The sequence below is a fragment of the Chanos chanos genome, chromosome 1 (genome assembly GCF_902362185.1).
Source record: "Chanos chanos chromosome 1, fChaCha1.1, whole genome shotgun sequence".
NCBI lineage: Eukaryota > Metazoa > Chordata > Actinopteri > Gonorynchiformes > Chanidae > Chanos > Chanos chanos.
In genome coordinates, this window is record NC_044495.1 from 46593948 (window position 1) to 46616258 (window position 22311).

At 40.2% G+C, this 22311-nt stretch overlaps 1 protein-coding gene across 1 annotated transcript; it reads left to right on the top strand.

Annotated features, from left to right (window-relative positions):
• Positions 1–1025: 1025 nt before the first annotated feature.
• Positions 1026–18712, top strand: phf19 (PHD finger protein 19). Its single transcript, XM_030785242.1, has 14 exons — positions 1026–1199; positions 1986–2067; positions 2997–3092; positions 4070–4164; positions 4395–4543; positions 5640–5735; positions 7358–7426; positions 9103–9223; positions 9677–9744; positions 10003–10152; positions 11838–11907; positions 13113–13198; positions 15759–15854; positions 18379–18712. Exons 1-14 carry the CDS (start codon positions 1026–1028, stop codon positions 18710–18712), a joined length of 1686 nt encoding a protein of 561 aa, XP_030641102.1.
• The last annotated feature ends 3599 nt before the right edge of the window (positions 18713–22311 follow it).

A 22311-nucleotide genomic window follows, 5' to 3' on the forward strand; every position in this document is an offset into this window, starting at 1 on the left:
GACATAGCAAAAGTATTAACTCAACCAACCCTTGCCATTTTATTTGTGGCTGTAAATCTCAGGAAGGAGGGGCATCGCTTCAGAATACAGTTAGCAAATTTTTCGCAGCAAGAGAATGAAGTTTTTTTGTTTTTTTTTTAAATTTGGGGCTTCTGTATACAGCAGTCTTCCCGGGCATTGTAACAGATTCATTTGCAAATGTAACTTGTTACAAGTTTTGTAACTGTTATCCGGTATACGCACATACAAACTTAGTGGCGTGTACACTGCAAGGATAGTTTAGCAAAACTTATTTCCTCTAGAGTTGACGTTCTGATCACTCAGCCAGTCCCTTCTCTCTCTTGTTATCAGTCAGCTTAGAGGCGGAGATTGTGTCAGCTACCAGTCGTGTGGACTGTGAATCGAGGTGAGGCATTTGCCTTAAGATGTTCAGCAGACGTATCTGTGTAAACGAACTGACACGTGTCCTTATGCTGCTGTAGTAATCGTTATTTTTCATCCCGTTAGCAGCCTTACCGTTACTTTGGCGGTTTTCAATTCAGCGCACTTGTGGTTTGTACATTTTTGGCTCTATTCAAATCAAAACTAATGTGACGCATAACAGAAGCGCTGTATATGAAGTGGTTTACAGTGGACACTAATACCCTATTTATATGCAAGAGGCCAAAAGTAAAGGATTATCACGTTCTTGAAGAATGAGTTTATGTGTTTGTATATGTATGTATGTATGTGTATGTATGTATGTGTATGTATGTATGTATATATAGTATATATGTGTGTGTGTGTGTGTGTATGTATATATATATATATGTGTGTGTGTGTATATATATATTGGGATCATATTGAAGAGGGAGAAGTTGGAGAACCACAGTGAGGTCTTTTGTTAAAGTAACAGATGTTTATTGTTGAACTGAAAATGGGGGGAAAAAATGCAGAACCAGATGTTTTGCGTTATGACTACTGAGACATTGTTCCTGTTTACTGATAATATTAATTATCAAAGTGCAGGAGACAGAAGACGAAGCATGTTGGAACCAGCCTACCAGGATCTCACGGTTGGGTCCGAGCAGCTGGAGCCCAAACGAGCGCTGCTGAAACGGGACCGAGCCTGCTCCGACCAGGAGACCAACCTGACTGTGGGCCAGTATGTGCTCTGTCGCTGGTCAGATGGACTCTACTACTTGGGAAAGATCCAGAGAGTAAGGCCATAGTTAGTTAACTGTCAGTGAATCGGTCAATTTAAGCCAGTCAGTTTTAATCCCTGATGCTGCATTTCTGCTTTAATAAAACACACACACACCTGTCCCAGCTTGTGTCCCAAACCCCTTAGCTATCTTACTGTGTTCAGTGCAGGACTAGGCTGTTTGTGTGCTGTACAATGACTCTCTGAGAGTGGTTCCCATTGACTCTGAGAATATTCAAACAAGAATATGGCTTTAAAAACAGATGTTGCTGTCATTGTAAATGATGTCAAAGCCTGGTCATTTCGTATCAGTTAAAGAGTGTTTGTAACATTTGAAACAGGACTCCAGTACAGGTCCATGGACTCAGCATCCTATAGAAGACAGTGTGTGTTTCTGTGTGTGTGTGTAATTTATGTATATAATTACGTATGGATATAGATATATAACAGTATTGGATATGGATATGGAAAGAGAGACTCTTACAGAGTGGACTCAGCTCTGCCTGGATGTATTTCACAGAAGTTTGATTAGTTTGAATCAGGTGTGTTTGTGTCAGGTTGGAGTGAAGGTTGCTGCTCCAGACCAGGAGAGAGATAGCCTGCCCTTTAGATTAGGACACTCTGAAGATTCTGGCACCTCCAGCTGAGCTAGCAAGTGGGAAATTCATATGGCTTTGACAGCTGTTTTAATAGAAAATATTTTTCAGCATGACAGGATTATTTATGTTACCTTCAGTCTTTCATTTTCAGCAAAATGACACTGCTGTGTTACCTTGCCCCCCCCCTCTCATTTCTCCTCTAGGTGAGCACCTCAAAACAGAGCTGCTTTGTGACATTTGAAGACAACTCTAAATTCTGGGTGCTGTGGAAAGACATACAACATGGTTGGTGCCGAACTGAACTGTCCTTTCTTAAGGGGAAACACACGGATAAGTTGATTTGCATGTGCCCCCTGAAGTAAGATTGTGGTGTTCTGTTGTTGAGTCTACCTCACCCAGACATCATAGACAGAGGTTGCAGTAATAAGGGAACTGACTTTATTACCAGGGGGTTATGGGTTCATATCCCAAGCACGATATTTCATTGGTTGATGTGATGTGGCCTTGAACAAGGTATTTAACACCAACTCTGAAGTCCACAGGTGTGTGGCCTTTGATGAAGACAGTAGTAATAGTAAATCACTCTGCATAAGAGATGAGCTGAGTTGAATATTGAAATTCAGGAGCTTAAATGACTTATGCGATCATTCTGTTTTATGGTGTGTGTGTGAGTCATTGGTAACTAATGTGTTATTGTAGAGTTTCTTTGGCTTTATTTGTGTTCTTGTGGCTGAGCATTCTGGGAATGTGCTTTTTTTTTAATGTCTAACCTCTGGAAAGAAACAACAACTGAATGACATATAAAATGTACATGGAAGGACTGAAGTTTGGTCTAAACTAGAGTAGTAATAAACAAGTTTCAAGATGGAAAATAAGTGTGTGTGTCTGTGTGTGTGTGTGTATACTTGTTTTTGCTAACTGGAGAACATTTTACTGAAAGCACACAATTCTACTGGGGATGAAATCATAGATGCCACTTAAAAAAATCCATCTTTGTTTATATATATATATATATATATATATATATATATATATACATATTGTTATTGGTAAAACTAAAAACGTGAAAGTGTTTTTGGTTAGGTTTAGTGTTAGTAGTAGGATCAGGGCTAGATTGACATTTCTTACTTTCTTTACTAATATAACATACAAAGTGTGTATGTGTGTTTGTGTGTGTATAAGACTAATCAACTGCTCCTGTTTTTCTGTTTCAGCTGGAGTCCCTGGGGAGGAGCCCAAATGTTCTGTGTGTTCAAAGGGGGCGCTCACGCCTGAGAATGACATCCTTATTTGTGGGAAATGTGGCATTGGTAAGTCACTGCACATTCCCAGATAGGGAGCCTGTTTGTTTTTCCTGCTTTAACAAGGTTTTAAGCTTTTCACCCTCAACAAGAATTTGATGTTGAAACCATCAAAAATGTAAGTTAGTTGTAAAGTGTTATTAATTCTTTTTTTCATGTTTGATCTTGAATTCATGTGTGTAACCATGCTGTTTTTATATGCTGAGCCATACTCAAGCAATAACTGTCAACCACATGAGTAAATTTATTCAGAGTGAAAACAGTGATTGTCTTCTTGTCTTAGCTTGGCACATGAGTGTTAGCTGATTTTATGACCTCAGTCCCAAAATGACACAAACATGCCAAAAGTCCTAATCTGGTTGTCCAGAGGGGTATTGGACCTCAGACTACAGTCATTGTAAATATATCGCATATAACTTATGACTCTCTTTTCCAGCAGGTTTTTTTTTTGTTGTTTTAAACCAATCAGTGATCATTCAGCATTGTGAAACACCATTCACACCAGGCAGTTCTTGTCTCGACTCATGTTTTGTTTCCGTCTGCAGTACTTTCATTGACTTTGACTGGAGAAGGAGCTGAAAAAACGCTTGTGTGCTATAAAAGTTAGCATTTCTGTGCCGTGTATTGAAACGACCAGAATCCATCTCATAAAGAAAAAAAAAAGGAAAAAAAGAGAGCTCTGTGTAGTTTCAGCATCACATGTAACGAGTGTAAAACTGGAAAATGAGGTTTGGCATTAACGGCGCAGTTTCAATTCATACTATCTGAAATGCAAAAGAATATTTTAAGACTCTTTGATGGCTGGAAGGGGGTTCTCCATAGACAGCAGGGCTGGAATGACTCACTTGGGACCCAGAGCTAGTTCTCTGATGTCTGGGGAGGGATTAGATTAGACCGTAGCTCTCCGGCTCATGTTTACAGTACTGATTGGGTTTGATGTGATCCTATTTTAATACGGCTGCTCCCTGCCTGACTGCCTCTCCCAGGCTACCACCAGCTGTGCCACCTGCCCCCGGTGGAGAGCGCGTCCGAATTGTCCCCCTGGTTCTGCAGGAAATGCATTTTCGCCTTAGCCGTAAGGGTGAGCTTGGCCAGTGCCTTTGATTTTCAAATTCTCCATACTGTTATTTCCCCCTGTTCTCAACCCTGGAGCCCACATAATGATGAATACATTACTTAGTTTACATAAATAGCATCTTGTTGTGAACAGAATATTTGTGATTTTTTTTTTTTTGTCAGGTTGGATTGTATTGAGTGGCTTTGAAAACTCTCAAACCTTTGCTAATGTGTATGTGTGTTTTAATATTGCAGAAAGGGGGCGCTCTAAAGAAGGGCTCCATAGCCAAAGCATTGCAGGCCATGAAACAAGTGCTGACCTACAACCCTGACGAGCTGGAGTGGGACTCCCAGCATCGCACCAATCACCAGCAATGTTACTGCTACTGTGGAGGGCCTGGAGAGTGAGTGTAACTCACTCGACTCAATTCTTCTCTTCTCTTCTCTTCTCTTCTCTTCTCTTCTCTTCTCTTCTCTTCTCTTTCTTCCCCCCTCACTCTCTCTCTCTCTCTCCCCCTGAGAATCATAAATATCATAAACATGGTTCAGGGTGATCTTTGCAGACTCACTCCACACAATTTTGTTTTCTCAGTTTTTCACAGAATTTTTCTGTTTTGTTCTTTATTCCTTACTCAGTTTTTCTGTTTTGACCTCTATTCTCTCTCTCTCTCTCTCTCCCTCTCGCTCTCTCTCTCACTCTTTGTTTACTTACATCCCTTGTTATTTGATACCAGTGAACATCTGAAATAATTTTTTTGGAGATGTTGAAATAACTTATGTACTATGTCTGTTTATAGCCTTAGTTAAACAGTTATATTTATTAACAATGGGTTTCCCCAACATCTCACAGCATATGATCCATTAATAACCACTAAATAAGCACATTTCCTGCCAAACACAATAAAAACAGTTGATTAATTAAGGGAAGAAACAGCTGTTAGGTACACCCTGGACAGGTGATTTTTATGGAGCGTATTTGATTCCTGAGACTGGTGGAGGCTGTTTTGTCATTCATGAGACTTTCTCCAGAGTCACATTACGGCTCATGTGGAATGTACACTTCTCTTCTGGTGCCGAGCGAGCGAGTGACTCAGGCTCCAGAAATACACAGGCTCGCAGCCCTAATGGCTTGGCCGTGGCAGGCATGTTTGGCAGGGGGTGTGTGCTGTTAGGTAAGCGGCTCGGAGAGCGGCAGACTGGGCCAATTTGGCTCCCTCGAATGAGCTCTTATGGAGCACCAGTACATCATCTCTCACCGAGCTCTCCTCCAGCACTCCATCTTCATTAGCCCCTTTTTTTTTTCTTTTCAGAGTATCTCTGGTGTTGTTTTGCTTACACTGCTCTAAATGATCAGGGCACCACTCTCAGTAATATGAATTTAATAGGACCATACCATAGCATACCATACCATTCCTGCCCAGGTTTTTTGTTTGCACCTCTCTAATGCACCTCTCTTATTTCTTATGCTCCTCTCCTGTCTTTTTTTTTTTTTTTTTGTAGGTGGTATCTGAAAATGTTGCAGTGTTTCCGTTGTGAACAGTGGTTTCATGAGGCTTGTACCCAGTGCCTACATGAGTCAATGATGTTCGGCGATAGGTATGTTAACATGACCCTTACTGCTTTAAAATGAAGGTTAAACCTGATTTTAATGTGAAGCAATGAGAAGAGCTAATCTGATTTGAATGTGATTGAGTTTGAAGGGCTAATCTGATTTAAATGTGAAGCAGTGAGAATGGCAAATGTGATTTAACTGTGAAGTAGTGGTCTATTTCGGAATTGGTGTGATCTCTCTCTGACCAGGCTATGGGTCATATACTGTAAAAAATCCGTTGTTTTTAGGGAAAACACTGGCAGCTGTGGTTGCCAGAATAATTCTGTAAAAAAAACATTAAAAACGTAAACAACTTTGCAGAGCCACCAGTTGTAATTTACAAAAAAATTACCATTTAAACCAGTAAATCCAACAGCCTTTAAATAGGAAAGTGCAGGTGTAACCTGCATTGTGTAGACCAGTGGACCCCCTGTCCTGCACCTCTTTGTTTTAACTCTTTAGTATCACAGTTAATTGAGCTAATCAAGGGCTTGATGATTAATTGATCAGTGGATCAGATGTGTCAGTCCCGAGCACAGTCCCACGCCAGACTGGAACTCATAACTTTAGACATGGGAGGTAAGCATGCTAGCGAAGAGGCTAAAACCCACAGATGCTGGCTTGTCTACATCACGCAGGTGACACTACTACTATTATAGTTTTAGCCTAATGATATATTGTTAAATACAGGCCTACTCAATTCTAAACAAGACACATCACCTGTTTTTTTAAGCCCTTCATATTAACATAATTTTACTCTAGGCCTAGTTGTACATATTCTTATCCGTAAAGTGTAAGATATGAATTTGTAAAATGTAATACGGTTTCTTTCTGTATTAAAAAAAAAAAAATCTATCTGACGAAACTGTCACGTTTTAATTTTAACTGTATTGTACTGCTTGTTTGTATTACAGTTTTTCTGTGTGTAAACTACAGTAATCTGTAAATTCTACAAAGAAATATGATTCTTTCAAAATATTCTTACTTTAAAATGAACAGTTATGTTTGGTTCAGTATTTTACTATGGTATACTGTAAATTAAACACTACTTCATTGTTTTTATATTTGCAGTTTTTTGCTATCATGATTTTACAGCACTTCATTGTTAATTTCATGGGGATTTTTTACAGTGTACTGTAATGCCTACATTTAATGCCTTTTAATGCCTTTTTGAAGCAGAAATATAGAGAATAAAAGTACAACCACTCAGCTGTTTCTCTGCTGGGCAAGTGAAGATTCATAAACTCAGATTATGTCATTGTAATTCGGTTTATAATGTTCTCTGCAGTCTAAAGAAGGTGTATTCTACAGCAGGTCTGAAGCTGTATAAAGTAGCTTTGCTGTGGATCCTTGAGACAGTTAAGAGAATGATGACTGACATGTCACATCCCATGTGTAGCTCCCCCCAAATGCAGTGATAAATGAATTATGATCCAAAGGTATTGTCAAGTTCTCTAGCAGTGGTTGTAGCGCTCATAAAAAAGAGAGTCAGACATTTTCCACTCGTCAGAACGACGCTGTCTGAATGGCTCTCAGAGAGCGCGCACCAGGCCATTTTACTTTCCACTCAGATTCTCTCGTTTTTCATTCTCTGTATTTTTTTCCCCCTCCTACCTTTATTTCCCAGGTTTTACCTGTTCATTTGCGCCGTGTGCAATAAAGGAGTGGAATACATCAAACGCCTGGCTCTCAGATGGTAAATGGTCACAATTTTCCTCCCTTCATAAAAGATGACTCCCACACGCTTGTCAAAATGACGGGGCCGAACCCCAGGATGTATGCCCCCCCCCTTCCCACCCCGGGGGTTTGATTTAGTGAGAGCGACAGTAACCGCAGCCTGCTTTTTTTTTCTCGGGCAGAAAGATTTGGGGTTTTTTTTTTACTGGTGACTAACCAGGTCATGTGATGATGTGATAATCAATAACAGGCACAACATTACATTCAAGTGAAGAGAAGTCGCAAAAGAGACAATTGAAATTAGGTGCACAGGATCTACCAAGTTTTGAATGTGTTCTGTGAAAAACAACAAATAACCACAAAAAAAAAGAAAAATCAGTATGATGACATTTATAAGAAAATTAGAAAATACAAGTAAGTTTTGAACATATTCTCAACGCAGTGCCAGACATATACCATGATTACAGTGGTGTGGCATCTTTCCAGTGTAACATCATGTCCTTCAAACTTCATACGTTTGAAATTCTCCTGAGCAGTTACTTGTGAAATTATGATGGTCGAACTTTGTAAATCAGATTATATGCAGAAAAATACATCTGCTCGTGACACACCAGCCCATCCACCCCTGGTTTTGTGGTTCCCATGCACAAAAGCTGACATTCCCACAGGAATGCCTCAAATTGCAAACAGCGCTCATGCAAAAGTCCACGGCTTACACGAGCTGCCAATTTAAGACCAGCAAACCTCTGTGTACTGTCTTAGTCAGTTAGCCCCTGTTGTTTTTTGCTTGTGCTCACAGCTTTACACATGCTAAAACCACAAGAAGTCTTTCATAAATCCAGCTCAGTCCTGTACCCCTAGCCTGAGCTGTTTCCAGTCTGGAGCACATACAGATAACGTAGTACCATCAGTCTGAAGAATCAGATTCTTTCCTTTGACTGGGCTGATCATTTCTGAATAGCCCACACTTTGGAGGAATTTAAAAGAGTTTCTGAGTTACTCCCATGATAACTATAATCAATGGAGATATGAGCAGTCCATGTAGAATTATGTTGGATGTAGCACTGACTTGCTATTGGCTTGGACAATAAAGATTGCATCATAAGAAGCTTACGGTGAAAAGTGATTGGTATTGTGGGGTTATATAGGGTAATGCTACATTATCAAAGTCATTTACCTCAAGACCACTCTGATCTAATTCATTATGATCCCTTTTTGGAGCCACGAGTCTTCTTTTTTTTAGTTTAACGGCTCCTTCCAAGATTTGTACTTCATCTACTGCCGTTTATGCCAAGAAACTCTGGAGTCCGTGAGCGCTGTCTGACTCCAGACATGTGAGACATGTCTCTTGGCACAATAGACACACCAGATTAATATACATTCTGTATTTTACAAAATCCTGAAGGATATTATCCAGTTTCTCTTGCGCTATGGGAGTCGTTTCTGAGTTTTGCTTTTCTTTTGATGTACAATTTTAGGATTTTTCTTTTAAAACAAGTCTAATTAAGACCCTCTCATATTTGTTCGCCACAAGTTTTTGTCAGCAACTTAGGAGAGATTTACGTTTAAATTCTGACACCTCAGAGGTGGAATAAATATTCAGGGAATGAGTTGCAATTCACAAAGTATTTTGTATGCGTGTGTGTGCGTATGTTTTAATTCATGAGTTTCTTGATGTCTGGTTTGTACTAACAGGGTGGACGTGGTACATCTCGCCCTCTATAACCTGGGTGTCCAGAGTAAGAAAAAATACTTTGAATTGGAAGAAATTCTCAACTTTGTCAGCAGCAACTGGGAACATTTTCAGCTTGGCAAGGTTGGACTCGAACAATGACATTCTCTTTGACCACCCTGTCTATTAAGTAAATACTTGTTAAAAACAAACATTTGTCTTGACAGTTGTTTGTATGTGTGTGTGTGTCTGTGCATGTGTGTGTGTCTGTGTGTGTGTTTGGGAGAGAGAGGGAGTGTTGTATTTGCCTTTTTAGTAACCTCATCCTCTTTTGTCTTCCTAACCCCTTATTTGTTCTGTTGTCACGGGTAATATGAGGAAACCTAGCCGCTAAAGTGCACACGCTCTTCCACACTTCAAAGAACGAACAGCGACAACAGAGAGTGTGGTCTTTCATTTATCTTCATTCTGAACAGACAGCCAGGGAGCATTGCAACGGAAACCTCTTATAACAGAGCAGCAGAATATCAGTTTTTCACTGAAACACAACTTTTTTTTTTTCTCCCATACACTTCTTTTATTTGTTTTTTCACACAGCTCGCTAACACCCCTCCCTCTGAGAGAGCCCAGCACATTCTTGATGCTCTAAACAACTATAAAAGCAAGTAAGATATATAACCTTTATGTTATTCAGAGAAAAGCTCCCTGATAATGCTAATTGGCCTAATTTTTCCTCTTCAAGATATGCTGTCATTAAATATCATTTATGCATAGTATACATTGATATGTGACTCACAGTAGAGAAGGATCTGAGCCAGTATATTTGCAGTTTAAGTCTTGCTTCATTTGATTTTTCAGAAATATTAAAATGTTGATTTTGATACATTTACTTGGTCTTTGCTTTCAAACCGCTGTCATTTCAGGTTTCTCTGTGGAAAGGAAATTAAAAAAAGGAAATGCATCTTTCGGTTGAGGACACGGGTGCCACCCAACCCCCCCTCCAAACTGTTCCCAGAGAAGGCCCAGAGCAGTGAGGGACGCAGGGGGCGTAAGAGGGGAGTGGGCAGGAACAGGTAGGGTCGGCCTGAATTTAGGAGAGACACTTTCACAGGAATCATCAGTGGTTGGTTTTCTGATGTTTCACTGAGAACATACAATCCATTTTCTCATAGAGAAAAGGTCAAAGAACATTTCATATACATTTCATATACTGCAACTGACATACACACCATACGTCATTTAAGGACACACACACACTCATATATTCACATGTGCTTGTTCACACACACTCACATATTCACATGCGCTTGCTCATAGACACAGACACACACACAAACATGAAAAATCTATGAGTTAGGAATGGACCACTGAATTAACAGGTAAAATAATAGGGAGTTTCATCAAATGAACTAAATGTGAATTAAGTGACCTGGAGTTAAGCATGAAGGGGTTTTCAACCGAAACTCCCTGGTCTCAAAAAAGACAAAAGAGTTGCGACGTAGATCTAGCAGCAGTTGTTTGTTGATCCAGAGCCTGCGTAAACAAGCATTATTTGTAATGAGTCTTTGATTCTTAATCCTGCTGTGATTTGAAATATTAACAAAACAGTGTACCTGTGTTTAGCCCTCATCCCCCCCCCCCCCTTCGTGCTGATTAAAGCTGCTCTGAGGCACACCTCACTGAGCCAGCACTCACATCAGATTTCTGGAGACGCGGGAACAGTTTCACATTAGTGCGCCTTTGAAGTGTTGATTGGGATTAAATTGGCAAGAGGAGATGTAATTATAGCACGTACCCCCTGCTAGAGTCTCTCTTTCTCTCTCTCTCTCTCCCTCTCCCTCTCTCTCTCCCTCTCCCTCTCTCTCTCTCTCTCTCTCTCTCCCCCCCCCCCCCCCCCCCTCTCTCTCTCTCTCTCTCTCTCTCTCTCTCTCTCTCTCTCTTTCTCTTGCACCTTACATGGTAAACACACACTTCTGTCTGACTCATACATGTATTTGATTAGCACTGAACTCAGGTGAAAACCTGTATGAGTATCATGTCAAATTACACAACAATGCAGTTTGTGTAATTTTGCCGTTGCAAAATCGTCCTTATTACTTTTGTTATTGTGGGGGAAAAAACGCCTCTTGTGCGTCTTGCATGTGAGAAAGACATTTGCAGGATTGTGCGAAAGCCATTTAGCCCCTAGAATCCCAGAGATAATTTTGGTGACAAGCATACTGTTCGAGGCAGTTCTTCATCACTTTGGCTTTTATTAAATACGGTTGTCACTGTCCTTACAATTTACATTGTAAAATCCCATCTTCAATTGAAATAATAGAACTTAAAGTGCTTTAACCGTTATTTTTTTTGCTTCCTTCTTTGTGCCACATATAGTAGTTTGTTTCAGTGGGAATTGTAGTGAATTGTTGAAATCACCCTGTTTTTGCCGTTCGTGGTGAAACGTAATAACGAGGATGAAATTGCTGTGCTTTCTCTCTCTCTCTCTCTCTCTCTCTCTCTCTCTCTCTGTCTCTGTCTCTGTCTCTCTCTCTCTGTCTCTGTCTCTGTCTCTCTGTCTCTCTCTCTCTCTCTCTCTCTCTGTCTCTGTCTCTGTCTCTCTCTCTCTCTCTCGCTCTCTCTCTCGCTCTCTGTCTCTGTCTCTGTCTCTGTCTCTCTCTCTCTCTCTCTCTCTCTCTCTCTCTCTCTCTCTCTCTCGCTCTCTCTCTCTGCCTCTCTCTCTCTGTCTGTCTCTCTCTCTCTCTCTCTCTCTCTGTAGTAATTCTGTACCTGCGGAGAAAAGGAGGAAGAAAAGATCTAAGTGGCTGCTGGAGGATGCTATTCCCAACGTGAGTCGTCTAACATGGACTTAACACTCTTTTACACTCAACACTTGTTGGATTTGAGGAGGCATTTTCCCTCTCTTTCCTCCAAGCTTCTGCATGCTTCTCTTCATCTCTTTCATAACCGCCTCCCTTTCTTCTGGTCTTCACAGTCAAAAACTAGAGACAAAGCTTGGAAAGTATGCGTGACTACTCTAACTACTTTTTTCATTGCTTGTAAAAAATGTTTCCATATTACTGCTTTTACTCAAGTACAGTCCTTTTAAAAAAACATCGTGCTTTTTTCTGTGTCCTCCTGGAATGAAATTTGCCAAATTTCGTTTTTTTTTCCCTTGGATTCAGCACCAACCAGATTCGTCTCCAACGCTGAGATTACGACAGTGACAGTATTCTTGTCTTTACAGTCTAGAAAATTAAAACTGACTTGACAAAAGTTGACGTTTTCAAAAATAAATGACCTGAGTTAATGATGTGTCCCCTGGAGCTGGCGTTTGGTGTTGATAACTGGTTTTCACCCTTGTGGAAAACAGCTGTCTTTCTGTGCCATGGGGGACTCCTTTAAATTTAGCTTTGACTGGATGTTGTTGTCTTTGTTCCCATTCTTGCTCTTTTACACCTGTCTCTGTTCTGCATCCACTGCTTCTGACACGAGAGACGTCTTCCACTTTTAACCATCACAGCAAACCCTCTCTGTGGCTTAGTGATCACGTTCTCTCTCTCCCTCTCCCTCTCTCTTACACAAATTCAGCTCTCCAGTGCTGAGTGTCTTTTCAAGGATAAAGCTGTCGGTTTTTACACACCACGTAAACCTTGAGGGCCATCGCATTTTTTTTTAAAGGAATTAGATTTAGTCTCTGAAGCGCTTTAGTAAGACATCCCAGAGGGCCACTGTAGTCCCTAAACAGTTTGCCTTGAGACCAAGCTCATACCAGTCTAGTGTGAACTGAGTCTAAAAATGTGAATGTGATAAAGACACATGACATGGATGTTTGCCAAATTATAATATAATATAATATAATATAATATAATATAATATAATATAATATAATATAATACGTGAGGGACATGGTTCTGCTACAGCTGATTTGAATAATTATTACAGTGATAATTACAGTAAAAGATCGTCATCATCACTGAGATAATATGACACTGAATGGGAGTGCTGTCTTAGATCTGATGACAGATTCCTGTGCCGGAAAATGTTTTTACAGAACGACCTAACATCAGCCTGGAGCACCAACCACCACATGGCCAGCATCTTCGATTTCACACTGGATGAGCTGCAGAGCTTAAAGAGGTGAGGCCTTGTTTGTTTGTTTGTTTGTTTTAAATCAGATTATCCAGTCATGAACTTTGTATAGAGGCTTCATAAATGATAGATTTGTAAGTGTTCCTCCATATTTACGCACATTTAATGGCCTTATCAAAAAAAAAAAACTAAAAAACAAAACAAAAAAACCCATCTCTGTTCTGAGGATGCTGGATTACTTTGGCTCTGGATGCTGTGGTGTGAGTCGTTTGGCCAGAGATTCTGGCTGAAGACTGATCAGAGACTCCAGCACAAGTGGGTCTGATTTAAAAACACAAACACATAATTGTTTGGTGTAGTTTGAATTGCATTAAATACAGTTCAGGTCAATGAAGTGATAATATCAAATATATTAAATAATAATATTATGGTAAACAAAATTGACAGTTGGTTTTGCATTTAAGAGTAGCTCAGTGGCTCAGTTGACCTGTTTGGGTCGGAAATGTTGTGTTGAGCTGAGTAATCTCATTACCTCAGAAGTCAGATAAAACATTTATGACATATAGAGGGGCATATGCCCACTCAAGGGCAAAAAGTTACAGAGAAGATCATAATGTCCCTCATAAACCTGGATCATAAATAAACATGGAAGTTCAGTGATGGCAGTACACCGTAATATACACAATGTATGCAGCCTGGACAAATACAGACACTGTTAGCACTTAACTGGACTATAAAAACCTAGACCTGTTACAGATATTTTGCGGCAGTAGAAAAGCAAACCTGTCTCAGCATGTCAAAAACTACACTATGACACTGCTTTGCTCATCACTCATTCTACTATTTAGAAATAAATTGGGGAAGCACAAATGAAAAAAAAAACCAAAAAAAAACTTCAGCCGTTTGCTCCTGCAGTGTTCAGTAAAGAAAAGGTGTAACCCTGTGGTAGGAGAGGAAGGAGGAGAGGAAGGAAGGAAGACAGCTACCCATCTTTTCTCCCTCCGTTCTACTGATGACTAAGTCTGTCAGCCGCCTCACCACACACAGGTGCAGATTGCCTCTCTGTGGCTTAAATCATGGTTTCCACGCCCCAAGCGTTTACAGGATCTGACATCTTTGACCCCACATTCACTATGGTGAATTGAATTTGTCTGAAGTTTTTGTTTTACCACACGGCCCTCAATACAGCCTCAGTGAACGTTACATCAGAACGTGACATAAACTGAATTGAAATGAGTTTATCTGAGTCTAGTTCTTTTGGGCAAGACCTCTTTCGGATGCCACGAGCTTTCTTTATCTCTGGGGAAGGATGCCGACATCGTGTCTTAATTAGTACGATTAATTAATATAATGAGTCTTAAATTCTCTCAGCCTGTGGACAGCAGTTATCTCAGCTATTCCATTATTCTCGTATTAAAAGCGAGTCAAAAACGGAAATGAATTGAAGATCTTTCCCCTGATACAGCTTTGGTGGCTGACCCTGAATGCTGGGCTGTTGCATTTTTCATGTACTTTTTTTGTTTTAGTTTTAGTTTTTTTTTCTATATAAAGAAGGCAGTTTGCCCCACCCCTAACATTTTTATACCTTTTTGTGTCTGCTAGTATGTGTGTCATTTACAGGTTGACAAATCTTTGCCCACACTTGCCCTCTAGCAACAAGTGATGGCACTTTTCTTTGCTTTCAAAAAGCTTGGATTGAATTAAACCTTTTCTTTAATTCCTCCAAACAATCACACTCATTTGCATCTATTTCCATTTAAAAAAAAAACAAAGGAGGGGTCTTTTTTTTTCTCTCCTCCTCGTCCTCTTAGAGAAATCATTTTTATCACTGCACTGCCTGAAGTGGATTAATTACAGCACTCTGTAAAGGTTATCGTCTGCCAAACAGACCTGAGGAATCAAAGAAAGCCAAACACAGTGGGCACAATGGGAAATCTGTAGAGCCTTCAGACAAAAGAGAAATGCATGGGCTTCCTGAAGCTCTGCGTGAGTTTTGCCATAATAGAACGGCCATGTTCAGTCGCCACGCAGAGGCCTGAACTCCTGCCATTAATTGACTGACCAAGTGTGTTGCTAATACAATTTCTTGCATTCACTGTTCAAATCTCAGCAGAAATGAATGTGTAATATTACAGGGACACAGAGTGCACCTGAATGTGTGATATCCAAAAAGCATTGAGGAGTAAGTTATCCCCTAACAGTCGATTTCCCTATAAGGAGTTTAGATTGAAATGTACTGTATGGAAAAATAGGTATATTGATCATGTGGGGAAAAGACACTTTTAGTAGAGAACCAGCAGAGGTCATTTTAAAGTCCTCAAAAGTTTTGTAAAGTCACTTCAGCTCTTGTAGTCCTGAATACGGTGATGATCTTCACACACACACTTGTAAAATGAGATGTTTGGTCACGGGAAATGGTTTACAGTAAGTCCGTCCTCTATACAGACAAAACCAGATGAGAATAATAAATATAAATGTGGTTTAAGGCGACTTTTGCAAACTCACTCCACACAGTTTTGTTTTCTCAGTCATGCTAAGCTTTTCTTTTTTATGCTTTATTCCCTGTCTCTCTCTCTCTCTCTCTCTCTCTCTCTCTCTCTCTCACCAGTACCAGTTCAGGACGGACGTTTAGTTTGGACCAGGACTCCACAGATGCGGCCAGCACATCGGGCTCTGCCACCACTAGTGTCTCCTATGACTTCCGGTACCAATTCTCTTTTCTGTAACGCTGTGTGTAATCCTATTCCGTTACATTTACACTAAGTGAAAACTAAGCTCTGAACTGAACTGAAAGCACAATCTGTTTTATATACATCTGTAGTACATGAGAACAGGACTGATCTAAAAACTTTCCTTTTCTAACTTTGGAGAAATGTTGACAAGAGCATAGGATATAACAAAAAAAAAAAAAGACAGACAAACAGGGAAAAAACAAGGGGATATGAGGATCACACAGAGGTCACCGTGCGTGTGTATGTTTCATTTTTCCACTGAACAAACACCATTCCATCAGTCACAAGGTCCCGTGCTGAAACCCTTACCACACAGCTTTGTGGTCAACATGACTGGAAACCAAGAGCTCAGACGGTTTACTCTTGGTTTTCATTTGTCTGTGTAAATACCAACCAAATATGTCAGACAGGCAAGTGACCTTGCCTTTATATATACTGAACTGTTGCATTTTGCTGAGAATCAAGACGAAAAAGGAAATTAGCATTACATTAAAGAGAGAACTGTTTTTTTTTCCCCTTCAGGATTATGATTGTTATATTAATATGATAAGTGGTATGCAGAATAGACAAATAATCAGTACATTTTAACCATAAATCTGATTCATCTGGTGAGTTTACACCATCTGTATTCAAACTGCCCAAAGTGAAAGTGCATTAATGTGTCATGAGGGATTGGAGACCACAACAGTAGAATATCTTGGCCCTTTCAGTTCACTCACATTCATTGTTACAGAGCGTGAGTTTTTAAGAGACGTCAAACATTAGTCCACTAGTTAAACCTCCTCATCGTCCTTTTTGAATTGTTATTTTTTTCCCTTTCTTAGGAGAGGTATTGTGGAGTGATCGCTGATTAGACGTACTGACTGTTCGGATACATTTTCCCCTGTTGGTCTGCCAAGTGTCAAAACGCAACTTAAGTGTCGTACAAGAAAAAGACCCGTGTAACGCTCTTTGACAGACCACTGGACCAGTACACAGTCTCTTTATGAGTTCTGTGCTGGACAATGCCTCAAGTTTTTTTTGGATGAAGGGCAGAGGTTTTTTTTTTACCCTGTCATATCGATTTCCCTGCTGTGTGGTTTGGATATGCATTGTAATGAATTGAAATCAGCCACTCTGGGTCCAAACACAAACCAGCACGTCGAGAGTTTTGAAGAAAGAGGCGAGTGTCATCCACGTCCTCTCCTCAAGGGTTCAGTCGCCGTTCTTTAACTCTGCGGCGCGTACCAACTTCCTGCTCTCTGTGGGTTTTTTTGGAACAATCTCAAAGCTAATGCTGCTTTTATTGACTTTCTCAGATCAAATTTATTTCACACTTCTTAATCTTTTTGTTGAATTCCCAGCACTCTCACGCTGGGAATCTAACGGCATCTCCCGGGTGCGTTTGCCACACGTAATCAGTAATCAGTTTCATCCTTCTTTTCTCTTCATTTTCTTCCCAACCTCACTTTTTTTTGGCACCAGCTAACTGAAGCAGAAGTTGCTGCCTCTGTGGACCAGTGTGACTGTGTTAGTGTGTGTGTGTGCGTATGTGCTTTAATGTTTGTGGGTGCCTTAGCCCTCTCTCTGATATTTCTCTTCTATCTTGTTTCGTTTATTTTAGGATGAGCATGCTTATTAGTGCTCTTGCGGGGTCTCCAGGGGGTATTTAGCTAAACAGAGAAGCCTCATCATGCCGTGTTTTCTGAGGGGCTGGCGCATGCCTTGGCATCTCGGAGACCGTCCCCCCACTGTGCGTCCATGTTTTGGGACAGATCAAAGACGCCACTTTACACAGCTACTCCACACACTCTTGCCTTTCATGTTTCTAATGCTGTAGTGCTCCAGTTTCTATTTTAGCATTTCCAATAATACACAAATGAAGGGTCTCCGAGTAGAAGAGTCTGACATTTCTCCTCTGCAAAGATTTCTCCACCAAGAGCCGTCTATTTTTTTGAGACATGAGCGACTGTCGAATGATTTATTCAGATGGGGGAACTACCGGAAAGATCTACAAAACCTCCACATGCAAATGACATCGATTAACAGGGAAAAGGAAGTCATGTTTTGGTTAGTCGTCTGTACTCTGATGCTGCGTGACCTTTAGGAAGCTGAACGCCCACACGGGACAGAGAAGAAGTGAGAGACAATGGCGAGACAATGCTGTAATCTCTGGCTAATCTCCAAGCCAATGTAGTGTGCTTGACTTACTGTATTCTTCCCAACACACGGCTCTGGCTCTTCTGTCTGTGTGTGACAGAAGAAAGGTCACCTACTGTGGATCTGTCTGGCACACTGTGTGTGTAAGAAAAACACAATAGAATATAGCACTCCCGAGAGAAGAGGGATTAAAAATATGAATAGAACAAATATTAACTATCTAAGAATTTAAAAGCACCAAAAAAAGGCAAGGCAGTTGAACACACACTCCAAAAGTGTTCTGAGTAAACAGGGGAGCCCTGGGAAAGTGCACTGTATGACTGACTGTTAAATATAATCCACTTTTCCTCCCCACAGGAAGAACGTTGGTAGTCGGAAGAGGAAGCTGCCCTCCTCCAACTACACGGTGCTGGCCACTAAGAGGGAGGCAGTGGAGAGCGAACTGAGCCCCATCGGCCTGGGCGGAGACGAGGGCGCGGCCATGCTGGAGGGAGGCATCGACAGCCGTACCTTCGAAAGCATCAGCGAGGACGACTCCTCCCTGTCTCACCTCAAGTCCTCCATCACCAGCTACTTCGGCGCTGCTGGACGACTCACCTGCGGGGAGAAGTACCAGGTTCTGGCCCGCCGGATCACACCCGAGGGAAAAGTGCAGTACCTAGTGGAGTGGGAGGGTACCACACCGTACTGACGCCAAGCCGTGGGAGGACTGTCAGGGTGGGGCGGGGTGTGGAAAAAAAACAACAAAACAAAACAGGGGACAAAGTGTGTCTTCACCTTGATGCCATCTCAGGCAACCTGACCTATCCCCTCCAGCAGCCTACTTACTGTGCTCTCTGAAAAGTCAGTACTTACTGTGCTCTCTGAAAAGTCAGTACTTACTGTGCTCTCTGAAAAGTTGGTACTTACTGTGCTCTCTGAAAAGTCAGTACTTACTGTGCTCTCTGGAAAGGCAGTACTTACTGTGCTCTCTGAGAAGTTGATACTTACTGTGCTCTCTGAAAAGTCAGTACTTACTGTGCATTTGGAAAAGTCAGTACTTACTGTTCTCTCTGAAGAGTCAGTATGTTTAGAATAGTCCCCAAACCCAGCTGATAAAAATAATCATTCTCTCCCTTGTGAGTGCGAGGTAGCTCTTTGAAAAGAACCCTGGCCTCCTTCTGAGTGGACTGCTTATGCCCTCCTCTTTCTGTGGCAGGTGGAGAATCCAGATAAATGGACTCTTTTACGCATCGCTAAGGGAAAGCATTTTGCGGGGGTTTATGCTCCAGAATAGCTGTGAGCTTTTTTGCAGTATAAACTCACAGATATCTCTAAGTGGTTTAAAGTCCTTGGTGACTTGCTATGATTCACAAACATCAAAAAAAGAATTATCAAAATTTTGTTCCTTCACACACACACACACACACATATATATATATATATATATATATATATATATATATATATATATATATATATATATATATATATATATATATATATAATTTTTTCAATCCAAATGTAGAATGAAGCTAAGAGTGTTTTTGAAGTGCACAAAAATGTGTAGGACTGCATTCATAGTGTGTGATGGCTGAGACATTTGAACAGGAAAGCACAAGAGACTTGAAACAACAGTTGAAAGGACATGACTGCCCTCTAGATTCCAGCTGTCTGCTGGCATTTTGATATCACATTATCAGATTCCGTTTCTTTACCACAACACAGACTGACACATTGCTTCATTTTTCCTCACTAGACATCTCCACTGTTCAGATTTTTTTTTTTTTTGTGAGGAAGGATTTGAAGTTATTTCAGTAAGGGATAGTCAAAGCGTCCGTTTACAGCAGAGATGGTTTCATAACGCAGTAGTTTACCGTGTGCGCTGTGCTGTATACGGTGCTGTGACATGTCTGGGTATGATTCTACGACAAGTCTGCCTAGCTCTTATTTTCCATTGTACTGCTTTTCACGTTCACAGTAGGCCAGTTGTCATGGAAACCCTTTCCGTTTATAGTGTCAGCACTTCTGACACTCGAGTCTTAAAGATTGTGGGCTCAAGAATCGACTCAAACGCTTTAGTTTTTAGACAGCACTTTCTATTCCCTTTTTTTCCCCAGATATTTGAATGATTACAATAACCAAAGTACTGCCAATGGTATTTCCTGCTTTTGTTTTTGATAGTATTTTTCTTTTGTGTGTGCTTTATTCTGGCTTTTGTCCGTAGCTGCCGTGAGCTAGCCTGGCTGTTAGTCTGCTGATTTCCAGACACAAACTGTTCACTTTTTGACTCAGTACCATTTCATTCAAATATATGTAGGATAGGTATTTTAGTAATATGTTAATGTTGTTTCCATTTAATCATAGGCAACAACTAAAGAAGCTTTTTTGTGTTTTCCATATAACAAGTTGAGGTAAGAAAAAGACATATTCTCTCTGTCCTGTAAAACCCAAAGATATATATAAATATATTTTTTTTTCATCAGTACCCATTTTAGCAAAGATATATATTTCTCTAATAGAGTCAAGTCAAAACTGCTCTGACTGGGAGATTTAAAACGGTTCATCCAGACAGCTCCTAACACAGCCTCTTAGTCTGTGTGCTGCATTCGTGATTGGATGTCATTGAAGTAAAACAGACAACAAAAAAACAATTTTTTTAAACACTTTATGAAAAACATAATACACTTATACATTTTGTACATAATTGGACATATCTGCCCCCCTTTATTTTGTTGCACTATTAATATTCTTTTTCTACTATGCAAGCGTGGTTAATTGGTGATAACAACCAAATATTATGTCATAGATTTATTATTGAATTGTTGGAAAAAACAAAAAAAACAAAACCTATACTCAAACCTGAAAGAGCAACCTATTTTATGTAAGATGTTGTTTACTGTAGCACAATGTGTGTTTGAATACTTCCCCTTTTCATAAAAAAAAGTATGCGAATTTATACAGATCATTGTCAGATTGCATATATCAGAAATGCAAAGACGTTTTAACAAAGTTGACTAATCATCTCTAAAGTCAGTTTAGTTTATATCAATACTAAGCATGATTCAACATGTAGCTTACCCTGTTGATGTCAAACATGTTTAAAAATTAAAATGACCTTACATTTGTTTTTGTGCAGTAGTTTTGTTGTTGTTTTGTTTGTTTGTTTGTTTGTTTGTTTGTTTTTTAACTGTACGGTTAGATTTAAACAGGCAGATCTACCACGCAGCTGAATTCAGCATAGGTCCATCTCCTTGGAGTTAATACACTGGAAGTTTTAGAGTACTAACACTAGAGGGCGCCAAACACTTGGGTAAAAGGCACGAAGTATATTACCTGTTCCTCAGTAAAGATTGAGTGACGATTTCATCAGTTGAGTTTACGAGTGTATCCGAACTGGTGGACTTGTAAACTTGAAAGAAGAATTATTTTTCTTTTAAGTATAAAAAAATAAATCTTTCGTAAAAAGACCGTAGGTCAAGGAGAGCGTAGTTTCGATGCACATCCAATCGACTTCTTACTCATTCCCAGTTTATTACTGGTGATCATGATATACCAGCGGTAAAATATCATAAGGATTGCGTTAAAATGTCTTTTCAAAGATGTGAATTGTACACTCGTAAGGGGACTCTGTTAGGCCTGTTATTTGTATACGACATTGTCAATTCCGTCTCACGTCATCGCCATCTGCAGGTTGTAATCCACTGACTGCTGGCTTCACGTGAGTAAAAAACACAAGCGCATTTGTGAGACGAGCGCCAAAGACGCCAAGAGTGTAGTGGTGTGAAGCACAAGATTTCAAATACACAGCCTATGCTATTCTTTGTGGCGTCAAAAGACAGGTCATATCTTGGAATGCCTTATTATGTTATTCATATCATATGAACAAATAGCCTATGATGCTCTTCTTTATTCAACTTTGTTCTCTTAAATCAAATGTGGCGCCACTTCATTTGCTGAAGAAACTAGCTCCCAAGAAGGCCCCTTCAAATTTAAGCTATCGAGCGATCTGCTCACTGAGCAGTGGGCTAGAGTGTTATCGTAAAGTGTGTCATTTTGATATGAACCATATAACGTACTGCAGAATTGCAAATTTACATGAACTCGAGATAATAAAATAACAATAATGTAATCTAGACAGGTGGCTAGTAATCATGTAAATGAAATCCCTCGTCGTCCTCCCGCTAGCATTAAGCCGTTAATTTCATTAAGGTGTTAAATGACGTCCGCTTGCGGTAACAGACAACTGCCTTCACTTTCTCTGACCTGTGCCACTAACCAGCCTACTTTTGTTCCCTCGTCCTTTCAACC